The sequence below is a fragment of the Neolamprologus brichardi genome, chromosome 13 (genome assembly GCF_056152115.1).
Source record: "Neolamprologus brichardi isolate AB-2024 chromosome 13, ASM5615211v1, whole genome shotgun sequence".
Classification (NCBI taxonomy): domain Eukaryota; kingdom Metazoa; phylum Chordata; class Actinopteri; order Cichliformes; family Cichlidae; genus Neolamprologus; species Neolamprologus brichardi.
Genome location: NC_142116.1, coordinates 4,069,441 through 4,096,339, shown reverse-complemented (window position 1 = coordinate 4,096,339; position 26,899 = coordinate 4,069,441). Strand labels below are relative to the sequence as shown.

General features: G+C 38.5%; 1 protein-coding gene across 3 annotated transcripts in view; it reads left to right on the top strand.

The window, feature by feature from the left end:
• atrnl1a (attractin like 1a) overlaps window positions 1-26,899 on the top strand; it is a 359,651-nt gene that overhangs the window by 89,235 nt on the left and 243,517 nt on the right. For 2 of the 3 annotated variants that reach the window (XM_087849987.1, XM_087849989.1), the window contains exons 13-18: window positions 409-527; window positions 1,702-1,818; window positions 2,825-2,957; window positions 9,609-9,796; window positions 12,418-12,631; window positions 13,239-13,430. In XM_087849987.1, the coding sequence (XP_087706113.1) occupies window positions 409-527; window positions 1,702-1,818; window positions 2,825-2,957; window positions 9,609-9,796; window positions 12,418-12,631; window positions 13,239-13,430 (963 nt within the window). The remainder of the gene's footprint in view (window positions 1-408; window positions 528-1,701; window positions 1,819-2,824; window positions 2,958-9,608; window positions 9,797-12,417; window positions 12,632-13,238; window positions 13,431-26,899) is intronic. The other variant, XM_087849988.1, reaches the window with a different exon arrangement.

Sequence of the window (26,899 nt, the reverse complement as noted above, 5' to 3'; positions counted from 1 at the left end):
ATTGCATCCAAATATGGTAATACATTTTATTTTACACTGCCCTAATAGTTTAAGTAGTTGTACATGTTCACCTGATGACTCTGTGCATTATATGTATTAACTGACTGATAGACATTTACATGAAAATCACATTTACATCTTTGCTAGTCAAGAAGTCAAATCACCAACAGATGAACTCTTTGAAACATTTGTTGGTTGATTTCAATAAGTGGAAATCGATTACTGAAGGTAAAACTGTACGAGTTATGCTCAGTCCATAATAATATGTAAGCATTTTATTGTCCATACACTTTATTTAGACAGTAACAATACAGATTAGGGGAAAAAAGGCTGTGACCTGGTCTCTTTGTTGCCTTTGTACCGATATACTTATGTTTTTTTAAATTTGTCTGTGTTCTCCATTTTTAGACAGTACAGATGAGCAGTGTTTCCGCTTCTCAGACTGTGCGAGCTGCACTGCCAACACAAGAGGATGTCAGTGGTGTGAGGACAGGAAGTGCATATCTGCCTCAAGCAACTGCACTGTGGTGAGGCTTTGCTGACTATCAGTAAAATATCTATGGAAAACCTTATCGTATAGTATTGATAGTACAATAATTAAATTAAATCTTTGATGGAATACTTAACATATTGGTTCCCAACAATGCTAGAAGTCATAAAAAGTGCAAAGACTGTTCTGTCAGTGGTTGAGCATCAATGCAATTTGGCACCATAGAAAGTATAAAATATGGATAGAGGTAATTATATTTGGATAAAAAGGGCTAATCAGCTAATTGTAGCTTGTATGGTTTTCATCCATAAGCTGTATAGGGGAACACACACATTTGCTAGTTAGCTAAGTGACATACAACACTCAACAAAACCAAAGCAGAAACTTCTTGGACGGTCTGTATCTCACAGCAAGGCATAATGTTAGATTACTCAATAAAACGTTAAAGACAATGGAAAAGTCGAGTGTAATGACCCAAAGTATTTAAAGCAAGGCCTGCCTCCAGCTGCCTAATTTGGGACACCTGTCAAATTGGCCATGCCCAAAATGCCCCACTTAGTTATTATAGAGCTGTGAAATTTGACATTTTATCATACAAGTCTGTGCGGATTGACTTGCTTTTGCAGTCTCAAGTGACCATTAAAGAAAATGCATTTTAAAAAAAATTAATCTGAGGTTTTTCCTTGTCTGTCACCAAAATTGCACTCAGAAAAAGCTAAATTAGTGGTGGATTGGAGATGCAGCCATTTGGAAACGATCCTTTGTTGAGCGAGAGCTGAAAACTTGAGCTGATAAATGCTGGAGGAAAGTTCAGAGGCTTTTCAAATGACTGGTTAAAGGAAGAAGCTGTCGATGTCTTATGTAAAGTCTTAAAACAATCAACACCAATCAGTGTGGTCTTTTTAAATGATCACACATACACACACGCTCATTTAAGGTTTTTGTTTTTTCTTTTATTCTCTGAAGCATCAAAATGAACATTAAAAAAAAAAAAGCAAAGTAATCGTTGGGCTGAAATTAAACTTGTTATAAATATTTTCTTGTGTTATTTTGTTACGTTTGCTCGTTTTGTTTCCTCCTTTCACGGTCTCTGTTTTTAATCTAAACCCTGCTTTGTGTGTGTTTGGCTATCTGTTGCTTTCTTTCTGTCTACGTGCTTGGCTGGATTTGATCTGAATCTGTGAATGGTTGTTTGTGTGTGTGTGTGTTAGCTGACTCTGGAGCTGGCCCAGCAGCATGGCGGCGCTCTGTCTCTGTCTCCCCCTCCGTCCATGTTGTCTGAACATCAGCTGAGCTTGTGGAAACACGGAGCCAGGAGAAGGGGACATGTGTGTATCATTTGACACTTCCTGTTAAGCTTCAGGTTTGGGCTGCAAGGTCACAGGTCACAGTAGCCCCTAAGGTTATGTGGACACTGGGGGGCAATATAAGTACAAATTTGCATGTATTTCATGCATTTCTTCTTTCTCCAACAAGTGGTACTAAAAACGGTGTGAGGAAAAAGAACACTATGTTGTGAGGAGCTGTTCATGTCATTGAGTGATGTAGAAATTGTTACTGATCAAAAGCTTTTGAAGGTTTTGTAAATAATTTGTAAGCAATAAAGAGAATCATAGAATATGGTCTCTGTTCTGAGACAAGACTCGTCATGCTTGTTTGAACATGAGTCTGTTTTTGGATCAATCCAAATGACACATCCATTTAATGCCATTTCAGCAGCAGAAAAACAGAATGTACCCTCAATAATCCTCAAAGTACGTAAGCAAAAATCATGAAAACAGGACATGAGCAAAGGCCTCTCCTTGGCGCTTTGTCTAACCTTCAAGGTTTTCATAGAAATCACTTTTTATTTAATATGCTAAGAAATTGGTGGACTAAAAAAAATGAAGGTCAGGATTGTATTTACCTGTGCAATCATGGATATAAAGATGTGTCATCCTTTTGCAGAAAATGGGATTTTGTTTTTTAGGCTAAAGTACACTTTGCTGGTACCTGATCAAATTAGATTTTTTTTTGAAACTTTTAAATAATAAAACAAATTTCCTATCTGTTCTGAAACCAATAGCTAAAATTGCTGCAGTGTAACTGTGCAGCATATAGAATAAAAACTACATCTCAGTATAATGTGTCCTGCATATTGATTTTCTTTTCCACTCTGCATGTTCTGTTGGCTGTTTAAATCACCACGCCCATTTATACTTTATTTATTTTCACCATTTGTTGCACACTATATCGAATTCTCTAGCTTTATTGTATTTATTGTTGAAGAGAAAACTGTCAAAGAACTCTAGCCCACTGATATTATTTCCTGTTATTTTGTGTGTGTGTTTGAAGACGGTAAGAGACTCATCCAGGTGTAAGCGCAGGGAAGAGCTGGAGTGTTTCAGGCTGGCCAGCTGCAGGAGCTGCTTGCTGAACGTCAACTGCCAGTGGGAGCCACAGCAGCAGGAGTGTCAGGCGTTGCCCGGTGAGGAGAAACACTCGTGCATGTAACATAGTAGCAAACAAATTAAGTACCTCAAGTTAAATTCATGAAGCTCATTTTATTCCAAGTGAATCTGAAAACTTTTTCACCCGGCTTTGCAAAGTCTTTGCACAGCATGTTTGTGATTTGCTTTCTAATCTGCTTCCTCGTGCAGATTGAGGCCATATGCAGCAAAAATGAGAACGCCTTGAGAATCTGCTCTATTTACATAAAGAGTTTCACAAATGCACGCGTGGATAACCTGTTTTATAAATGCACTGTGAATCTTTTTGATGATATTTACGACAGTGTAGCGTTCGCCCTGAAGTGACTGCAATACTTTTTCGGAACTACTGGAATGTGTGTCATATAAAACATACTGTGAAGTAAGACAAAACATTTTGCATGTTCCCACGCTAACCGGTGGCATAGTCTTAGTGGTCTTCGCAAATAAACACCCTCATATATTGAGGCAAGCAGACATTCAGACAGGATTAGTATGAACACACACATAGAAGCATGCACACACTTGAGAAATGTGCTCTGCACTCAGCAGCATAGAGAAGTAGGCCAATTAGAAGTGTTTACTGGATGTTCTGAATATGAATCCTTGGATGACTAACAAGTTTGAGTTATGCTGTGCAGCCTTAAAGCCATAGCTGCTCCTACTTTGACTTTTACTGCTAGCAAATATAGGGGCACAGGAAACACTCCTGCTACTTGAGTCCATAAATGATGCAGTTCCATGTTTTATTGTGTTATAAGGACCTGCTGGGTTCAAGACTTGTACCAGCTTTAAGCCGAAGATGGCGGGCCCTTATGTTTTGCTGGGATAATAGAGTTTGATAACTTGATTATTACTCAGGAATGTGGTAGTTTGTTCATTTGCCGTTCAAACCCATGTCTGAAACTGGATAAAACGAAGCAGAAATATCAAGTTTTCTCATGACAGTACAATGTAGACTAACTAGGAATGTTCCCGATGACTAATTTAAACAGGAGAACCACTAATGGACTAGCTCTGTGAAACAGAAAAACAAAATTATGCTCAAGCTAATGGATCAGGTTGGGGGGGTTCATTATAAACGTGTACTCAATATTGTGTCAATATTGCACATAGGATAATGTCAAATAATTTGGTAATTGTTCATTTGCACAATTATGTTCAGAAACGTCTCACTACCAACATGCATGTTTCATTTCAGTTAGATCTTGAAAATAACAAGTACAAAATAAAACCATAGATAAATTTTAGTCAGAGCATTATTACAGCGTTTTTATAAATATTCTATAAATGTTACAATACTGTGAACATTGTTTCACTATTGAACTGAAATTCTGTCAGAGTCACAGCCCTAGAAAGGTTAAACCACAGACTGTATATATGTATGAGTCATTGGGTTTTGGACTGAATTTTGAAGCCTAAGCATTTCATTTTCATTTTAGTATCATATCCATATTTGGATGAGACAGTGTACTGTTAATCTAATCATCTAATTTAAATACAAAGAAACTTCATTCAACTGTAAATTGGTGCAAAGCACTGAAACATGAGTTAAGTAAAACTAACATGATATCAATAATAAACAAACTGGATCTTCTGGGTGGGTTGTACCTTATAGCAAGCTATTCTATGTTAGATCATTCCATTAAAATTGCACCAAAAACACCAAAGACACAAACATGGCCCAGGGATCCAATTCAGTGACTACACTTAGCAGAGGTGAGGCCTAGCAGAATTCAACTGACCATAACTCAGTGTCATTTAAACGCCCACGCCCTTAATTCCAGTATCCAGATTGAAGAGACAACTATACAGTTGTTATGAGAGAAGACCCCATAGAGGCCAAAGTTGTTTTGTACCAGGGTGTAAAAATACTTTTTAATGCTATAAAGATAGTATAATGCCTTTAACATGGCAGTGCCAGATTTTTAATCGGGATTTAAAATAATTAGTAGGGGTGCAACGATACTGGTATCGATATTGAACCGTTCGGTACAGTGCTTTCGGTTCGCTAGCATATGTATTGAACAATACAAAATTTTTAATTTATTGTATCAACTTTTCTTCTGACGATGCTGTCTGTGTTGAGCGCTCAGTGGATCTGCGCTCGACAGTGCAGCCTAGGAGGAGTAGTTGAACGCAGGTTCACTGAGCGCAGGGCAAGCTAGCAGACAGAGGTTAAGCTGTCGTTGCAACATGGCAAATTGAACCTCCCCACCCTCATTCAGATCTGGGGTTTGGAACTATTTTGGTTTAATGTGACGTATGACCCTGAAGGTAAGCCCATCATGGACTAAAGTAAAACAGTATGTCGGATGTGCCACGCAATGCTCAATTACATTGGTGAGAACTAGTGCGTTAGCGCAGTTAGCTCGTTAACGTGTTGGCTGTCCAGCCCCACTCATGGGGCGATCCGTGGTAGCTCGTTAACAGAGATGGAGATTTGCCGTGTTGTGGTGTTAACGTAATTTCAACGAGATTAACGCTGACAGCACTAGTGGGAACACAATGAATATGACTGCACATTTACTCCGACATCATCCTAGTGCAAAGACAAGTGGAAGCAGACAAAAACAACAAGCACGCCGTTAGCACATGATTCTCCTTATGGGGACCTGATATGTTTAATATGCTGCTGAGAATATAGCCCAGAAGAAGCGTATAGTATAGCTTTTATTTTGGAAAGAGACATTTCTCTGTAATAAACTCTCTTTTCCAAAGATGAGGGATTTCTTGATCAGATTAATTTTTTTTTATTACTTTGTTGTTTCAGCAACATTAAATTTAAAAACTGTACTTTTGAGTTAAAATATATATTTATAATTTTAATAAATGACAAATTAAAAAGGCATGAACATTTTTTTTGTATCGAAAAAATATCAAACCTTGACACCAAAGTATCGAACTGAACGGTGAATTTTGTGTATGTTACACCCCTAATAATTAGTATAACTGGTTAGTACTTTTTGTGATAAAATAGCAAGGGCATTAACGTACTGTGTACAGTCGAGTAGTTACCCACATCCCCAAATAATTCTAAACTTATGGTTTTTTAATTATTTTTTTCTATTGTTTTTCGGCCTCAGTGGGAACTGTTTGGGAAGTGGCTTGTTTTTTAGCTGCTGAGGTTGCAGCTTGAGTTAAAGATCGTCCGTACAGTTGTTGCCTCAGTATGTTAGAGCGATTTAAAACTGTTAATTACAGTTTTAAATAAATGAAATATATGTGAATTACCATTGAAAATTTTGCACTTACAATCATCTGCATAATATTTCACAAATGTACGTAGTTTATCAAGTGTGCTTTAACGTTAGCAGCGCTAGCACTAGTAGACTCATTTCCTTGTAGTTTAATGTCATATCCCAGTGCAGACTATGGCTGGATATTTCTCTGGTGGAGTGGAGACTTCACATTGGTTTATTATCCAAATGATGAAAACGGCAGTTCATTTTCTGGTGGTTCTGGTAGTATAATTTTGTAATGATATGTTTATTTTCAAGGTTTGGGAAACCAAGGCTGTGATTGTATTTTGTTTAAAGCTTAAATGGACAGAGATAGAAGACAACTATGTGCTTCTCTGTAAATCAAAATGAGTACTATTTGCATCTTCCATGCATCTGATAGTATTCTGCAGCTACCCTCTTATATTGCACCACTGGAGCTTCACCATCCTGCCACGTCTCTAGTATTTATATGTCCACAGGCAAGATTATGCTACTTGGCATGAAGCGTTGCAGACCACACAGAATAAATAAGATATTTCTTTTTGGTTTGAGTCCATTAACATGCTGAGGCCGAAACAAAGCTTCGGTTTTCCTGGAGTTTTATGTGGAGATGGCTAAGAAGAGTTGGGTTATTTAAAGCTGTCTCTAACACCATGACAGCAGTGGCCTTTTCTTTAGACATCATGTTATGACTCATTCTAAACGGTCCAACATGTTTATGTCTGATTCTTACACAAAGACTGTAACCCAGTCAATCTGTTTATTCTTACGCTCCCCCTTTTTAACCCTTAATCTTACTTTCTTCTCCTGTTTCAGTCAATTATTGCATGTAAAAAAGATAAATAAATAAAGAGAGCAGGTATTTTCTTTTCTGTTTTGGAAAGGTTGGTGATGGAAGCCATTATAGGCCTGTGAATGTAATCAGTCCTGGAGACCAAAATAAACAGCAGTGCTCTGGAGACTGAATGGCTATTCTTTCCTTTCATCCTGGCTAATTGAACGGCCTCTGCGCTGTTATAGTCTCCCACAAGACACTTTAGTGACCCTGATAAGAACAATGAGTGCATATATGCGTTTTATGGGCGAATTTATCTTCCGCTTCTACTCAGTCCTGTTCCTTTATCCTACGGGCGACATATTGTTAACTCCTGGGAATCCTATTTGTCAGGTCTGTACAAAGCAAGAATTTGCTGCTTTAATCTAAGACAGCATTAATCAACAATTACATCAGCCTCTAATATTAACTTCATAAATATTTAATCACATAAGCCAGAAGAAATTCTTTTAATGTGGTTCAGTCATCTGTTTATTCTGGCAGAAAAGTTTACTCTCCAGGCCATCACATTTGTTCCAGTATCAGTGACTTCTTTGTCCATCACTTACCTTCACTGAGGATCCCGCTTTGGTCTCAGCTGACTCTCAGCTCACTTGCACACCTGCTCCTCATTAGACTTGGTCTAAATACCAACCCTCAACTGGCAGCATGAAGGATATCAATTAGGTGCCTGCTTGACTAATGATACCTGCAGTTACATCCAAGTAAAGGCTTAGACCATTCTTCTTGTTTGCGCCTCCTCCTTGATGTTGCATTGTTGCAAAAAAATAAATCTCTAATATAAAATGTGTTAGTCTAGCACAGGGGTCGGCAACCGTTAACACCCAAAGAGCCATTTGGACCCGATTTCCATGCAAAAGAAAACACTGGGAGCCGCAAATACTTTTTGACGTCTAAAATGAAGATAACACTGTATATATTGTTTTTTACCTTTATGCTTTGTGTGAACAACTAAGGTGTGTTGCTTATTAAATCCATTTTATTTATGTAATTAACACATTTTGAACTCTTAAAGTAATATAACAAAAGGAAACACCCAGCTGAACTAAAATGATCCATGTAGCAAACAAAAACTGTTGTGAGCCGCCCCCCTTATATCGCCTTTGGGCTTTTAGAGCCTTGACCTGACTTTTAAAAAATAATTGGGAAAAAAAGCACTATGCTGCTAAAAAATGAAAAATAGATATTTGCAAAATTCTGCCTAAATATGTATTTTACCTGGTTAATGTGTGTGGCGGGGCGTGGTCTGCAGCGCCGCTGCAGGGGAGTTGGACGCAATCACGCCTTGCCGCCTTAAAGTCTGTGCTCTCTCTGCTGTTGTGTTGTTGGACTGTGAGCTGAAAAGCTACAGCAGCCGTGAGTGAAAAGTGGTCAATAAAGAGATGCTGAAAAGCGTGTTCATGGAAACATCGTCGGGTCTGCCGTGATATGTTTACAATGGGACTTCTGCTCCTGAACCTCTGCACACAGCTTCTGCAAATCGGGGCTGTACGAAGTTACTTTCATCTTTACGCAGGACTGTAAGCTGTCATCTATGTATGGAACGCCAGGACTGAGGCGTGAGGGGTGTTAGTTTTTAACATAGTTCACAGTGGAGAATAGCTGCTGACATAATGTGGATCCGAAGATCCATAATTGGCCTATCTGGGGTTGAAAGTCTCAATAAATGCACGGCGTTTCGGCGGGTATACCGGCTTCCGTGAGTGTGACGTTTATTTTGAGCGATGAAAAATAAAAAAAATACAATTGTATTTTTATATTTCAATATCACAATCTTCCAATTTAGAACTACAAGTTAAAGAAAGAACTAAAATACACTTCAGCTAAATACTTCTAATTTATTTTCCCAAACTACCTGGAGCCGCAGAATAAGGACTAAAGAGCCGCAGGTTGCCGACCCCTGGTCTAGGAAGAGGCCTATGTCATTTTGGGGAAACTGGCCCATGTGATTTTTCTCTGCTGTCTGGCTGATTGTCAAATTTATGCTAGACATGTTAAGCTAGCTGTCTATATGATGTTTTGGTGTACAAATGACACTCACGTTTTAGGTAGAAAAGAGGCTAAATTGCCTAAAATGTCAAAGGAAGTTAGTTCATTAGCGTGCTAAGATTTTTATCCTTCAACTTTTTCTTTTAAAATGCTGCTTTTAATTACTAAATATGTTAACTTGCAATGCTAGCTAACATGCTAATGATCTGTTAAATCTTAGCCTGGGTAGATAATATGCTAAAGGTCCAGTAGCCTGTTAGCATGCAAATTGCTAACAGGCTAAACGTCAAAAGCCACTCATTAGCAGAATAAATTCTTAATATATATCTGAAAGTGGAAAATTCTAAAATGCAAAGATTGAAATCATGTCAATCTAAGGTATTGCTTTAAGGTTTTTGTTTTTACCCCAAATGTGTAATATCTGTACATTTATTAATCATATTGTTTGTTTTCTTCTGTGTAATGAATGAAAATTTGAGGATTAGAAGTCACTAAAAATATCATTTTTATGCTTTTTATAATGTAGAGATTATTGCATGAAAGTTCATTGTACAAATGAAGTCGAAGGGAAAAAAAAAACAGTACTGTGTTTCTGTATGCAGGCCAGCTGTGTGGGGATGGCTGGCACCAGGTTGGCGAGGTCTGCCTGAGGATCAACTCCAGCAGAGAGAGCTATGACAATGCCCAGCATTATTGCAAAAACCTTGGAGGAAATATTGCTTCTTTGTTGACAGACAAACAGGTCAATTTTGTTCTGGAAGAGCTACAAAAATATCAGCTACAAGACAAGGTGGGTGGTTGTCATGCAGTAAATTCAGAAATGACAGGCATGCAAACAATGTCAGTGACAGGTATTCATTATTTTCCACTTGTATGCCTTATAAAATAGCAGTGGCTGTTTATGTACCATTATATGTTGGTGGGCGAAGATATAAATCCAAGTTTTAGACATGTTTGGAATGATAATCATAAGAAAGAGTAGCGTGGAAGCAGATGTAGGTTATCACTTTAGAATAGAGGTTCCTGGTGAAAGCTATATTCTTCAAGTCTGTGTGTATTCTACAAAAAAGTTACATTGGAATGACAATAATTTAGGTTTTTAATCATCTTTAGCACTCCTGACTAAAACGATGTGTAGTCACAACCTTAAAAAATTATTGTTCATAGTTATCTTTATTAATTTGGTCATATGAAGAATTCATGAATCTTCTGTGTATAAATATTTTTTAAAATTTAGCTGATGTACCTGAGGTTTATTTAGTGGCATTCCTTCTTGTTAAAGCTTGTTATAACTGCATGAAAAGGTTTGAAAGTGTATGCTAGATCACTTCAGGGCCAGTGTTGAAAAGATGTAATTATTTCCAATAGATCCTCCAAATAAAACGATCAACTCAGTTGTTTGTGTCTATCCTCAGGAAATTGAATGAGTCTGGTCTGAGATTAAGCAAAATTTAAAAGCATTTTGCCCAGATATGATTAAAAAGTTGTATGAATGTAACTTAAGGTTACAACTGCCACCATCTTCGTGCCATTGACACAGGTGTAACTTTGTGTATTGTGGCCATTCTGTGACACATGTGTACACAAACCTGCCTCCATACATTATTTATCATTGGATGCCAAAGAATGTGTTTCTGACCATCACAAAGCAAGGCTCACAAGCAACTAATCATTAACAGAAGCAGTTGTGGCGGTTCCATTTCCATAGATTCAAGATATTTCTAATTGGGGTGTTTAGTGTTTTGACTACCATGGAAATTGGACATTTAGAAAGCAAAAAACCCTTTTAAGACCACCATGGAGCACAAAGACAAACTGCATGGTTACAAATGACCGTCACACTGAAATGTTCACTTCTAATGCTCATGTTAGGGACTCCATATGAGAATCTGACATGCTTGACAACATTTCATGATGAATCCAACATGTCCGGAGAAACAGTGGAGGGTACAAATGTAGTTAATTTTCTTCATTTTTTGACGTTTATAAATCAAAATCTCACAACCTACATTTACTACGCCTTCAAAAAAGGTTTTTTCTTTTCATCTGGTTTACAAAGGATTTGTAAATGGAGGAGCTGACTAGACATGCAGATACAGAAAGGCGTGTGAAAATATGCATTTGCTGACATATAAATGCAGTGTCACAGTATTCTTGGGAACCTGAATTTATCTAATGAAATGAATCACAGCTGTGGGAAAGTATTCTTTCACGTCACACATGTTTTGTCGGCAGATAATTCAAATGTTCACTGAACTACACTTCAATCAGCTGCCGTAATTTCTGGCCCTTTTTGAAATCTTGAATGAGTTTGTGCTTTTATAGTAATTACAGTCATTTGCAGATGGTTTGATTTAGGATCCACTTTAATGGAAAACACGACACTGGCAAAGTAGATGTTGTCTTAGTTAAATTACTATGTGCTTCTTGCTTAGGTGATAAAAAGCATAACGTGACCTGCTATGAAAGAAACAGGATGAAGATTAATCGTGTTTATACTCTTTGATTTGATGAATCTGACAGAAGCACAGCTATCTCTCTAAAGGGCAGCGTCTACATTTGTGCAGCATTTACTTACACAACTCTATGTAAGAGTTTATAAAATATTGTAGGGAACATGAATGGAGACTTTTACCATCTTTGTCACCCCAGAAACAAGTTTATATTTAACTATCAATAAAGCTCAGTTAATTTCTGAAGAAAATTTTGGAAGGATCTTCTCTTACTGTGATATGAAACAGTGTCGAGTAACATCATAAGGACTGTCAGCTTTCTCCCAAGTTAATGACCAGTGCTAATTCCACATAACAGAATATCAAGAAAAGGCAAGGCAAGTATAGCACAATTCAACAAAAAGGTGATTCAAAGTGCTTTACAGAGACATTAGAAACAAAAACAAATAAAAAGCATGATTTAAAATTGATTAAAACAAGCAAACTAACTAATTAACAAACAAACAAACAAACAAAACAGTATATAAAATCAAAACAGATAAAATCAGAACAGTAGATAAAATCAGTAGTTAAATGTAAGTTTTGAAATTTAAGCTTAAAAGTGTGGATTTGGTGTTTTATTCAAACGCAGCTGAGAACAGGTGAGTCTTCAACCTGGATTTAAATAAACTGAGTGTTTCAGCTGATCTGAGGCTTTCTGGGAGTTCGTTCCAGATATAAGGAGCATAAAAGCTGAATGCAGCTTCTCCGTGTCTGGTTCTGACTCTGGGAACTGATAAAAAACCGGATCCAGATGACCTGAGGGATCTGGAAGGTTCATACTGGGTCAGGAGGTCACTGATGTATTTTGGTCCTAAACCATTCAGAGTTTTGTTTATGGTTTGTTTAAGGTTTTTTTTATGTTGTACATAAAGTCAGTCACTGACTGATTCAAACCTGTGTCTTTCTGCTTCTACAGATGTTATCTCCATGGGTTGGCCTGAGGAAGATTAATGTGTCGTACTGGGGCTGGGAGGATGCATCGCCCTTCACCAACACCACCCTGCGATGGTCACCTGGAGAGCCCAGTGACTCAGGCTTTTGTGCTTACTTGGAACAAGCTCAAATGGCTGGTCTTAAGGCCAACCCCTGCACTGCCACCACTGATGGCCTGATCTGTGAAAAACCTGCTGGTGAGAGAAAAAAAGAATAGAAAGACAAAAGAAAAAAATGTATTTGAAGGTTAGCGCACCTAATGAAACCATACACCCACCAGCCACTTCATTAGGAACATCTGCTCATTGTGCAAAATGCTAATCAGCCAATTATATGGCAGCAACTCAATGCATTTAGACATGTAGATGCGTTCCAGGCAATCCGCTGAAGTTCAGACTGCTGTCTTTTTCTTGCACAACCATTTCTACAGTTTACAGAGGTCAGAGTAATTTGAGTAGTCTGACCATTCAGGCTCACGGTGGTAGGGTCATGGGGTCATAGGGGGATATTTTCTTGAAACACTTGCGGCCCCTGAATATTACATGAGCATTGTTTAAGTACCACAGCCTGCCTGCGTATTGTTGCTGACCCATGTCCATCCCTTTATGAGCACAGTGTATCCATGTTCTGATGGCTGCTTCCAACAGGAATGTGCCATATTATCTCCAGATCTATAAAATAGTCAAACTTGTGTTTTTACAGCTACACTATCTTACTATTTGGATGTCACTGAATGCAAAACAAATGTAGCTAACAGGTCATTTAATGTCTCACCCACCACGGTGCTGTCTATCCCTTGCTCAGGGAGTCCTCAGAGTCAGAGTGCTCGTCCCTGTAAGACGCCTTGTGCTCTGCGCACCAGCTGTGCCAACTGCACCAGCCAGGCCATGGAGTGCATGTGGTGTGGAAGTACTCAGCGCTGTGTAGACTCCTCTGCGTATGTCATTTCCTTCCCCTACGGCCAGTGTCTGGAGTGGCAGACCCAGGATTGTACTGGTGAGACTTTTTACTATGCTGCTACCATCATTGTAGAGGGAAATATTATATTGTTTTTTGCTTTTATTCATCTGACAGGTAGACTTATAAGTATAACCATAGGTAATTACGTGCAAGAACAAAAAAATCACTCATTTAGTGTGCTTGGTGCCTTACACTCCTTCTTTTTGTTTTGTTTTTTTTACACGTAGCCTGAACAATTCCTTACTGTCTGTAATTCCTATTTATTTAGAGGAATATTTACTCAAAATGGGTCATTGTTTTTCTTTTTTTTCTTTTATTAAACTGAGAAATTCTAGTACTTTTTATTTGATTACTTTAATTTTTGCGAGTTTTGGATTGGATTCTTGTACAAGTCTCAGTGGTTTAAAATTGTTACTGATATTGGGAGAAATAAGTTACAAAGGTCAGGTATAATATTGTTTGTCCATAATCAAAGTGGAGTGTAGAGCCATGCCAGAAAAACATACACTTGTGGCATTTTTGAATGTTTGTACTCTGCTGTATGTTATCTTTGTGTCAGGATCGTTTATGTCTACACAAACAAATAAACAAAAGATAAAAACTGTTACTCATACCTTTGGGAAAGAGACCAAAGTGCGATGTGTGGACAGAGTCATTCCAGGCTCCCATCGACCGTCTTATCAGCAGTCAATGCTACCCATCAGCCTCACACACACATTGACTCAAAGGCACCAACACTAGGGCAGCGCCAACTCTCCTGTAGCTACAGGGCAGAAAATCAATCACCTACAATGACACATGACTCACTCAATATGAAGTCCTCGCTGCTGTCTCTTAACATTTCTCTGATATACAACCTCTCCCTGGGGATGGTATAGTTCAGCTTCACCGCTGCTTTCTGATGAGATGGTTTCTTGGCATGGCTGAGCCCTGTGACTCTTTCGTGGCTCCTAATCGTTTTTGGAGTTTCTAAATCCTCAGTCTCACCGGGAAAGTAACTTGGTGAATTCCGTACAACAAATTAAACGTATAGGTGGTTAGGTTTTTAGGTGAATTTTCATCTACTCTGGATCACATTTCAATTGAAAGGTTGGTTTGTCCAGGCTAACACAAACAAGACAGAGGGTTAAGCATTAAGGCGTAAATGGAAATCCAGGGAAGATGTAACTATTACTACTAGTACAGATAAACAACAAGATGGGAACCAAAATACAAGCTATCACATAATTGAACTGTCTCTAGAAGTTATAAAATAATAAGCAGCAAGAGACTAAAAGGACAGGAAGATCAACTAAAGACTATATCACCACAACTGAGATTCACAAGAAATGTGAATAATAAAGAAATGAAATATAATTATTCTCAAACACAACCCAACAATATTCAAACATCCAGAGTACTCAATAATAAACTGATAAATAATACATGAATACCAAATCCTCACAGTAACTCAAAATCCTGGGTCCAAAACCTGGGGATAAGTACTCTAGGTTGTACTTTTGCAACAGCCAGCAGACCACATAGGGATTATAGGACCACCTTGTGTCTTCCTTTTACATTTTATTTTCCCTTGCTGTAAGAGCTCTGTAACACCGAAATTTCTCATCCGTGGGATAATAAAGGTCTATTCTATTCTAACTCAGAAAATCTAGGGAAACAATAGAAATTGCAGTTTAATTGACCTAAAGAAGTTTGGGTAGAAAAGCTCAGTTTATTAGGAATATTGGATAAAAAAAAAATAACAACAGTGACTTTTTTTTAGTTCATGGGACAGATACAACCAGTGTGCCAAACTGTCTTAGTTTTTCTGAGATGTGGCATGAGACTCTATAGGGGATGTCCTTGTGGACAAGAAATACATTAAACTGGTAACAGTATACACTGTGGCACTCAGTCCTAGCTGGGGCTGCACAAGACCCTCAGTCATGGGTCGGTTGCGTCTGATCGTCCAGCTCAGGTCTCACAGGCCGAGGTGGCTCACACAGGGGACTCAGGATCCACCAACTGGGGCACAGCTTTTGCAAGAACCTGGACAGGTGCCAGTTCAGTGTGGGGAGGCCCCGAGCAGAGCTGTGTCCGGTGGAGCCATATGTGGGGGGGGTCCTGGATACCATCAAAACACTGGATACATGGATTTCAGTCTAATGGAAGTAGAGCAGAGTTAATCCAGCTTCCAGAGAAAATGGCCAACTGCAACCTGTAGGTGGCAGTAGGAGGGAGGCCAACAGGCCAGAATAGACATCATTTTAATTGAGATCGGTTTTCAGATTTGACTTGACAAGCCCCACTTGCCTCACTTGCCCTAATTCAATGCTGTGAGGAATGAGGCATGACTTATTCTATACACATAACACTCATTTTCTATATTTCTATATACATAGCTGCTTGTGCAAAACAAGAAAGCTTGGAGTTGATTACAAATTTCTGCCTTTGATTTTATTGCAACTTTGGAAACTTCAGACGTCTAGTTTAAGATTCTGGACCTCAGTAATTTCCAAACCCTGTTTAGAAATTAGTTTGGTTTTATTTTAGGGAAGGTTAGAGCAAGGTAGAACTATATTTTATTTGGCAGTTCAACAAGTGTCTCTTAGGGGGAAAAAAAAATCAAAGTATTCCCCTGAGGCAAAACTTTGCATTGTTATTTTCTGTCATTTGTTAGACAAATACTCACTTTGGAGCAAAGTGTTCTTGTTTGTGCAGTTACAGAAACTGCTTAAGAAACAAGAATTTTCTTTCTTTTGTGACTGGTGATTATTATTCCTTCCTGATGCCAGTACTCTAAGTGCAGACAGCTCTCCAGTCTACTGTTAGCAAGCCAAGGATGTCTTTCGTCTTACGTTCGGTGCTTGCATAATGGCACGTCCCCCAACTTCTCTTTTATTATTCATGTCTCCATTTGGTGACAGAAGGTATGTAGGAGGCTTTTGTTTTGTTTTTTGTTTTTTACCTTTGTTGCTGAAAGCACAGCTTAGTTTACTTATTGTAAAATATGACATATTTTATTTTTCATATTCCCCCGATAATGCATCTCAGTCCACAATAAAGGCACTTCAGCTAACATTATTTAATATCAGTTAATTTATAAATTAATTAGCATTAAGTAACGATAAACAAATGTCTCAATGTTTAAGGATTTACCTGTTTATTGCTAATGTATGTTACTAGATGGTTAGTGAAAATTACTAACATGTATATCATGACATTGGCAGCCAAGGTGTTTCATTAATCATAAGCAATTGCTTTATAGTGATAAAATACAACCCCATTTACTTTTTTAAATCAAATTTATTCAAGGTTCATGGTTGTCCACCTACTCTTCCATTCTCTAACTTGTAATCGGTTTTTCCTTGAGACTTACGTGAGACTTATATTTACTGATTTCAACTCTGACTTGACCCCAAACTAAGTGATACCACGTCAACAAACAAAAACATTAAAAATGTGCACCGCCTGTACCTGAAACAGTTTTTTTGTTGTAATAAAAAGGCCAAATTTGGGTTCTGCAGTGTGATTGTTCCCCCCCTTCCTTTCACTTCCTTGTTGACTTGTTTTCAGCTAAAGCTCTGCCCCAGTTTTTGGCGTGGATATGTATGTATTCAGTTTTTCATTACAGTAGTTTTGTCCTTAAGAAGTTAGAATTAGAATTTCACTGTGTTTGGTCTTATAGTCCTGTTTTAAAAACCAAGTTCACCCTTGGTGGCTTGAGCTTCAATATAAAATAATAAGATTAAAATGTTGAAACATGTAGAAAATAGCAGCATTTATTTTTATCATTTTTCTAGGCTGGTAGAGCACAGTTCTGTACTCTGGTAGACGCTCGCTGCTGCTTCTACTTCTATAGTGCATAGAAGTTGTGGAAAAATAATTATTTAACAAATGCTCTTTGTGACCTATATTGTAGGTCGAAAACAGTTATTTGTTAAGAAATGCTTTATATATGATAATTATGATTGATCAGAATTCATAGCACTCACATATGCACACATTTGCTGTGAATGAGCTAAAATAGTACATTGGTAGATTGGTACATACACAACTGTGGTCTTTAAGGCACAATGACCTGCCGTAAACAGCTGAAGGGTTCATGACCGTGGCGTTGGAAACTTCCCCCTCTTCCCCCTCCCCAAAAAAATAAAAACATTCTATTGCTTGTCTGATGATCCAATTTGAACTGGGTTATTTCTGTCTCAGACTGATTTGGCTGCAGGCTTTCTGTATCATTCCCATATTTCGTGTAAGCCAGAGGCTGTCTACACACTCTTCAGCCAAACATACTGAAATAATTAATTTCCAGATGTCAAAGTTGGAAGTTTTGGAAGCTCTTTTGTGGGTAAACTAGTTTTAATTTCCAGTCTACAGCAATGACTTTGTGTTATGAAATGGTGTATATCGTAGACCTAACAATGCCATGGGAAGGCTCTGTTGAGAAGTTCTCCAAGAGCAAACTTGACTCATACTTGAATGTGGCAGCTGACGTTCAACTGTCAACTGTGAAAGTGGAGAACCCACAGAGATTGACTGCGGCGCCTGTGTTGCAACATCTACAGTTAGGTTGAAACACGCTGGGGTGCAGTACAGGGCTCACCATCAAACATCACTTACATCATCAACAATCAAAGATCTGTCAGCAGCAGACACTGCAGGCCACTGGATCTGGATAAGGCAGCAGAACACCATATGGGCAACAAAAGCAACATCAACATGGTGTCATGGGGGGGTTGAACTTGGTATGTTGGGATTCACTGTTAAGCTCTTTGGAGGGGGTTTCAGGCTAGTCAACAATACAGAGGAGATGGAGGACGTTACTTAAGAAAATGGTGATGAAATCATGTGAAGTCTAATAGCAGCACCGACAATGTTTGGTAATAGTCCTTGGACTCTTATGTGAATTGGCAGCAAAAAATACTTTGTTAGCTTGTCTTCAGTTGGTGTTAACTTTGGTGACAATTTTATTACACTTAAGATAATTAATGGATATGCTGTTGATGTCTATGCTTGGGGTTATATGACATTATAGTTTATTATGGCAAATAAGGCAAAATACATGCTGTTAACATGTGGTGTGAAATCAGCAGTGGTGTAGGAAATATACAGGTTCTTTTGTTGAAGTAGCAATAAGTCACCATTAAGACTCCGTTTCCTTACAAATAAGTGACCTTCCTTCACGATAAATCAATTACACTTGTTAGCTGATTGGGAAAACAGTCTTTTAGACAACTATATATTTACAGTGGAATAGTTTAAGAAAAGCAACAATGATGAGCCCCTCCAACACTTTCACCTTCTTCTTTCCCAGAGACCCAGGGCTCCCTCTCCCTAAACATACATGCACTTGTGTTTGCCTTTCAGTTTCTATTGCTGTCAAATTTAGCTTTTCTTTGCCACCTCTGACAAAGAGATCTTTTCTTTCACTGTGGAGAGTTTCCACAGTTCATCTGCTTGTTCCATTATCCTTCATTTCAGCTAGTTGGCAGTGGCTACAGATAGCAACAAAAGTGCTGTCCTGTTCTTGGTTTGGTTGAAAAATTGTTGCAGATTTGGACCCTGCTGAAGGGTCTCGTAAGGGTTAGAAAAAAAAAATACAGGCTTTCAGTTCAATTCAAGTTTATTTATATAGCTCCAAAACACCACAACAGTGTCTTCAAGGTGCTTTGTACTGTAAGGTAAATACCCTACGGTATTCCTCCAGTCTCTTCAGCAAGTTATGGTCATTACCTATTGGAAAATGTGCCTTTCTATTTTAAATTCTTCAGCAGCACTTCCAAAAGGTCCCATTTAATTATTTTGTTTGTCTTGTTCTTTAAGATTATCATTTATAATAGAAACAACAACTTAGTTTTTGTTTTCTTGTGTATAAAAGTGGCTTCCTGTGGTCTGCTAAGCAACGAAAAGCCAACATTTGCAAAGGTGGGGGTCCCCACTTTATAGCCATAGTTTTATTAGGGCTAATTTTCTCATGATTATAAAATAAGCAATGAGAAATTTCAAAAGGAGCCAGTTGAGGAAGTTCTGGCTAAGGTTCCTTCCTTTGGAGGTTTTACAGGCACACCTAACTGGGTGGAAAGCCTGTAGTACACTAGGAATCTGTTACTGAGATAATGTGTCTCCTCTGGCCTGAGAGTGCCTTGGGATTCCCAGGAGGAACTGAAAAGTGTGACTGGGAGAAAGGGGATCTGGAATACCCGACTTCTGGTAAGCAGAAGAGAGTGGATGGATGGATATTTACTACCATACCTTTATGTGGAGCAAGGTGTATTTCAGTTGAATGTAACAAATCGCTACAGTCCAAAGGCTCAAAAAAGTCCTCTGCTGCAGAACTGCAGCAATTTGAGCACAACTGGTTACATTATAGTGTACATGATTTGATTTGATTTTTTTGCTCACTTACTACCTTCTTGTCCACATACAGACATAAACCAGATGTTAGTTATATTATTTGAGCTGATATTGGAAAAATAGCCTTATTTTCTGTGAGGAAATCATTATGTGAAGTCTGTGTGTGTGTTTCATGTTTATCCCACATGGTTTCTGTGTGGCGTTTGGGGGTTTCATGTGCTTGGAGAAAAGTGAAGGGGGAAGACAGCCTATGGGTTCTAGACTTGATGTATTATGCATGGAGGCTTACAGATCTGTATTCTACTGGCTTCAGTGATGCTAACTGTCAAGCACCGTAGGAGCAAATAGATTACATGAGATGGAGCCAGACGATCTGCGCTATCCAGGGACACCAGATATCAGACCCAATGTGATGAACAGAATGTGGCACTGAAGATTTTTGATAAGGTGAAAATTCCCCCTTCAGAACAAACAGTCCTTTCTTTGGAACACCATAGATGTCATCTGTTGTGTTTAGGTATCCTCAGGGTGATTTCTGTCAATGATGATGACTAATCCTGATTTCAGTAAGGAAGCTGATGAGAAAGAACACAGAGCAGAAATGTACCTGTTTTTTCTACACATTGCATGAAGTATGTGGTGGGTGTTATTTCATTTCTAGCCATTTAAAGCTGCCATCGTTGAGGAAATGCAGTGCTTAATGTTTGTTGTTGACACAACTTTAAAGGCCCTCAGTCTCCAAGTGATGATAGGAACTTGAAAAAGTTTTTAGCGACTGATGTTGTGCGAGATGCAAACACATGTCCTCTTGGATATGACCCAGTTACTGCATTTATGTCTCTTCTTCTAGATGGAAATCCAGTAGATCCTGTCTTCCCCAACTTTGACCAGTGCAAAATACAAATTTTGTTAATCTGGTTACTTTAGATATTTTACAGGAGTAATTAATATAATATACATCATTTTACCTGCCTATGCAAAAGGGATAATTGTCTCATCCCCAGATCCATATTTTTGTTATTGTACAGTATAACATCAGTTGTGCATGATTCATATTTCAGAATAAGAATTATTTATCTTATATTGGTCCTTGGTCCAGCATCACCCTTCATCTGCCACCTGGAAATGAACTATTTTGGATTTGCTCTGAAGCAAAGTTGAACAGCATGTATGAGGGGCTTCTGTGCCACGCCTCTCTTTGACCCAGAAAGTCGATTCTCTTCTTCTGGTCGCTGTGTTATCAGTTGGAGAAATTATGATGACTTTAGTCTCACCTGACTGCAGTTTTCCCCAACCTTATAAATGTAGCTACATAACGACTGACTAGCACCATTACATAACAATGAACCACAAGCTCAGTTTCCTGTTTGTTAATCATTATCATGGCCAATGATCAACAACCATCGGTGTCATTCACAGAGAGTTGAAAAATTGCCCCAATTCCAGCACTTTAGCATATACTCTTGTTCACTGATAGTTGTTACCTTGACATCGGCATTCCTCCCAGTCCAGGATGTGCACATGCTCTTCATTGAAGGTAGGCCCCTAGCCTGTAAACGTAAAAAGCCTACAAAATCCTGGTTTGATACGGTAACTCTGTGTTTGTGCCGAGGGACTCGATCCTTGGTTTGATTGTTTTTTGTGTAGCATATCTTGGGGTTTGAAAATCAGAGAGATATTGTGTTTTCGAAAAAAAAATGCACCTCAGCTATTCTTACACTCCTGACACATAAGAGATCACCATTGATTTTCCTTTAGGAAGCAGTTGTCCTTCTCTCTTGGATCACCAGGAGAATTCTTTAGGCATCTTCCCAGCTTTGACAAATGTAACCCTGGGATAACCACTTTTACTCAGGCTCTTTTTGATGTGATGTAGCTCTGCTTCGCCTGTCACTGGTTCTTTGAGGACAGTGATGACACCCAGTTTGTGCTCCAGTAGATGATGAGAGTCAAACCTTAAATATTGACCCGTATGTGCTAGTTTACGGTACACATTGACTTTCACGTCCCCCATTACTGATGGCAGTTTCACAGAATGCTAGCCTGTCATTTTTCATATCCTCCCTGTTGAATTTGATATATTTGTCCAGCAAGTTAATGGCATCTGTGAGTTGTGGTAGGTCCTGAGATTAGATTTTCGGCCAGGTCTCATCCATATACCTGAACCAATGGCTCTGGGATGTTCTGGGATAGAATAACAGAGCCCTCTTTTCCACTTCCTCCATATACAAGTTGGCCGTAATAGGCGAAACTGGGGAACCTGTAGGACACCCATGTTTCTGCCTGCAGTATTGGCTCTTATAGCTAAAATATGTGTGTTAAGATACTGTTTAAAGAGCAGACATGTTTGGTTGATAATAAAGCTTGGGTTCATCTTGTAAAATATTACAACTACCTCCATAGCTTCGGTAACTGGAAAACAATTGAAGTCTCTTATGATATAACATTCTTATGACAGAGCGTTGTTTAATCTGATTCCATAATGACGTTCCTGACCTTCCCCTCAAAATTCAAAGTGTTCTGAACGTAGTATGTGAAGCTGGTTATCGACGGGTTGAAGACCAAAGCCAGAAACCTGTCGGGAACTCATAGGCTACAACCTGCTGCTTTCATTTGTTGTGCTGGAGAAGGAAAGTAGTGGTACAGTCTGCAGTGTGGATATGGGCATTACTTTTCATTACTTTTCAAGTGCAAACTCCAGGACAGAAACAACAATATTATGCTGCTAACACAATTTTGGCTCTTTGCTAGTTTATGCTAACAATAAATTAGCCAAAAGCTCCGAGTTAAACTGAGTGAATCCCGACCCCAGTCCAACAGTCAGACCCTGAACTCATCCAGGTCTGGAAATCCCAAAAAGTTAGTTCTGTTCATCTGGACGTAACGTTTTCAGTGGGGGAAACGTTCCATCACTCAGTGATTTCTTCAGTCTCACATCGTTTTATGGAGAAATGCAAAAATAAAGTTAGAAGTGTTATAAAAAATGCTTTTTTCCTGGGAGTAATTACTTTTAAATTTAGGAAAGGTATTATTTGTAATATGTGTAAAGCATTATTTTGTTTTTGAAAAAAAACCTGATCACAACAAAGAAGGGAAATACTTCCAAGATACACAAACATTTGACCACACATTGACACAGCATGCAATTAATCTACAGGAAGGTAATGTCTTTAATATGCTGCTTGGTGATGGTGTTGAATCTCAAAGCAGAGCTAATGAAAACCTAATAAGAATTAATAAGAAAATTGATAAGAAATTGATAAGTGATATTGATAATGGAATCAGAATCTCTAATATCATTTCCCATCCCTACACCTCTGTAGCAGGTTGTACAGATCCAAGAATAGAGGAAAAATGTGAACTGAGCATTTGACCCTGAGCTTGTGGATCAGTGATTACTTTTACATAATATGCTGACCTTGTTATGTGAAAGTCCATTTTATTATGAAAATCCACCATTGTGTCTATTGTTGTGGAAGTTTTCCATTTAAATAAAGCCTGCAGATGAGCGGTAGCTAACATTCTTTAATCCAAACACACAAAGAACATACAACCAAGCTTGATGGAGAACCTACATGACCACGGGGCAGGGTCAGCAGAGTCTCACTGAGCCTAGCATGGGTCTCAGTTAAATACCTTCTCCAGGAACAAAAGGCAGTACACAGCCTTTTCACACCTTAAGATTCACACTCCCTTGCTACCTCCCAGAGTCCTCGAAGAGACAAAAGACTCTTCCTGTGGAGTTCCTGTTTCCCCCAACATCCTTACTGCACCCCCTCTTAACATATGAGTGTCAGACATGTTAAAATCCAGTGGCACCAACGCATCATACCATAATGTGATTAATAAGTGAAAGAATTCCTATACAATATGTACTGTAAGTGAGAAAAAATACAGAAAAGCACAATAATCTTTTTAAAATGATTTTTTCAATCATGAATGTAACAGCATCTTTGTATTGCATTTAGCAGCCATAATTCATATTTTAATAACTATGAAGTGCAATACATTAAAATTAAATCACCATTGTCCATCATTGTTTACTCGTTACCATCGGTTAAGTGAGAGAAAACAAAGCTCTTTTGCAAGATATTAGAGAAAATATTTTAAGCCATTTGAAGTATGTAAGTTATTAGTTTCTTATTTTAATCTTAACAATATTCAATAAGGAAAAAAATAGCCAGTGGTCAACAGTTTCATCAGTGAATCATGATTAGATCTCATGTTGCTGTTGTTGTTTTATTTATTTTTTATTTTTCCCACTCTCATGAAGGCACCATCCAAGAGAATATTTTCTCTAGAAATAACCTGGAGCTAATGTCATGCAATGGCACATGGTACAGCTACATCTTTGGTGCTGTTAAGTAAAACGAAGGCCTTGTAAACCCCGTAGGCACTCTATTTTTCCTCTCTCTCATCTTCATCTGCTCTGAATCCCAAGACTTCAGGAGGCAATAACCTCTTTAAATTCTTTCCATGTGGAACACAGATGAAGCCAGATAATTGGAAATGCTATTAAAAATAGAAAAGGCTCAGGCAACGAGAACATAGCAGGTAAATTAAATTATCCATGCAAACTACTGTTATGTTAGTGAACATCTAAGGATCTCAGTATCTTCTGTCCATGCTAATATTTGTTTTCTTCTACATTCTCTCACTTTTGAATTAATTGCTCTTACTTGTGCCATTTAGTGCCCATCGAGCCCGTTTTATCACATTTGTGGCGTTCAGACTGATGCCTGAAATATTTGGTGCATTTTCTCTCACTAATTTTGACACATTTTGCAAATGAATAGCAGTTCAAAATTTCAGTCAAATGTTAGATTAATATTTTGCTGAAAACAGCCTTTAGTCGTGAAGAAATTGCCTTGCACTAAAATTACATCTCAAGTTTTACAAAGTTGAAGTCTGAATCCTGTAACTTTCAAACCATGCAAATCATTGAAACAAGTATCTGCAGACACAAAACTATACAATTCACTTTTTGGAGAAAAAAAGAAGCTGGGGGAAGTTTAATTGGTTGTTGAGTAAACATTTTGTCTGTCTTATGGTCCAGAACTGGTTTAGATTGGATATAAATTGAAGAGGAGATAGGCACAAGCTCAGCTGTGACTTACACTGACAAATCAATAGTGTTGCTTCCTCCTTAGTGTGGTTCAGGAAATCGAGAGCCAAATAAGCTGTAGAAAAGAAAATCTTAACATTTTTGACATTTTTAAGGAAAGGTTTTGTTCATGTGTCTCAATACTGTAATCTGATTACATTAAACTACCAAATGCCAAATGTGTTGGTTTGACATGATTGAAAATGGTTTATTGTACCTGGTTAAATTGCGTGCAAAAAGGGTGCCATGATTAAATTGTGTTCATCCAACAACTGATTTTTTTGAGTGTAGATTGTGTAGCATTCATTACTTGGTAAAGACCGATATGTAGTGATGATATATAGTAATGACATATCATTACTATATAAAGGTATAAAGAATGAGGGTCCTGATGCATGCTCAATCATCCAGGAAAATAAATCTCCAAAAGTTGATTCTGTTCATCTGGACGTAGCGTATTCTGGGAGAAACGTTTCGTCACTCATCCAAGTGACTTCTTCAGTCTTCGAGTCTTCGTCACTCATCCAAGTGACTTCTTCAGTCTTCGAGTCTTCGTCACTCATCCAAGTGACTTCTTCAGAAACGTTTCTCCCAGAATACGCTACGTCCAGATGAACAGAATCAACTTTTGGAGATATAAAGAATGAGATCACTGATACAAAGGGGGGGAATGAGGTTTCTCCAAAGGGTGGCTGGCATTGCCCTTAGAGTTAAACCAAGTAATTCGGTTATTTGAGAGGGGCTCAGAGTAGAGCCGCTCCTCCACATCAAAAGGAGCCAGTTGTTTGGACATCTGAGTAATAGGCATCCTAGTCAGATGCCCAAACCATCTTGGGAGATATCCTAGGGAGTCTGCTTGGATCTGGAATCTTATTCGGACGTGCCTACTGGGAGAAGAACCAGGAGTAGGCCGAGGACACACTGGAGAGATGACATCTCTCGGATGGCCTGGGAATGGCTCAGTGTTACCCTGGACAAGCTGGAGGAAGTGGCCGGGGAGAAGTGCCCCCACGACCCGGGCCCGGATAAGCGGAAGAAGATGCATGGATGGAGCAAAGAGTAATGTCAGACTGGTTTGCACTCAAGTATATTAAAAAAAAAAGTGTCATTGTCCGGGGACTATGTATTGAGCATTACTGAGACTGAAGCAAAAATTGTGGCCCTGCACTGAAAGTCTGACCTGACCTGGAGGGACAAACAACAGCTGTCACAGAATGAGAACAGATTGGATCTATTAAATCAAAGAATTCTCTTTTCATGAAAAATGAATAAATAAAAAGATCTGGCAGAAGAGAATTGGAGTCGGTACCAAAATCTGCCAACATAAATGCAATGGACTGATATTTTTAAATGGTAAACAGGCCTGGTATATTTATTGGATATTAGAGTCTGCTCTTGGGTATGTAAATGTGTGCTTTTCTGTCAGCGGAAACCCTACCATGCGGTGGATTAGGGATATTCTGTTGAACCGCCTTTCTTTGAACTACTGACTTTAGTGGAAGATCAAGTGAGCTGTAAGAAGAGAAGGGCAAAAAGAGATGAACTAAGGGGAGGTGAAAGTAAAAAGGGAAAAGAGCGCAGTGGGAGAGCGGACAAAAAGAGAGGATGAAGGAAAAGTAGAGCGGTTCCGTCGCTTGTGATTTCATTTGTGCCTAAAAGGGTTTTAGACGAATAAATGGAAAAAATCAAATTAAATCAAAATGACAGAATATGTAAAAGAGGGTATAATGGTGGAAAGAGCTGCAGTGAATGAGCACGAGATGGGGAGATGCCTTAGTGAATAGAAACGGAGAAAGAAGGATAGTGGCAGAGAGGAGATAAAGAGCAAATCTGAAAAAGGGGGGAGCAGAAGTTGGTAATTACAAAGTGGGAGAGAGAACAAATGAATCAGCATTGCTGAAGCTGAATAATGCAACGGCGTAGCTTGCAAACACACAGAGGACAAGGAGTGTATTTCAAGCAGGAACGCATAGAGAAGGAAACAGATACTGGTTCGGCTAGAACATCTGTGGCTTATGAAAATGCCTCATGTTCAAAAGAGAAAGAAGTTCTGGTGAAAATGCAA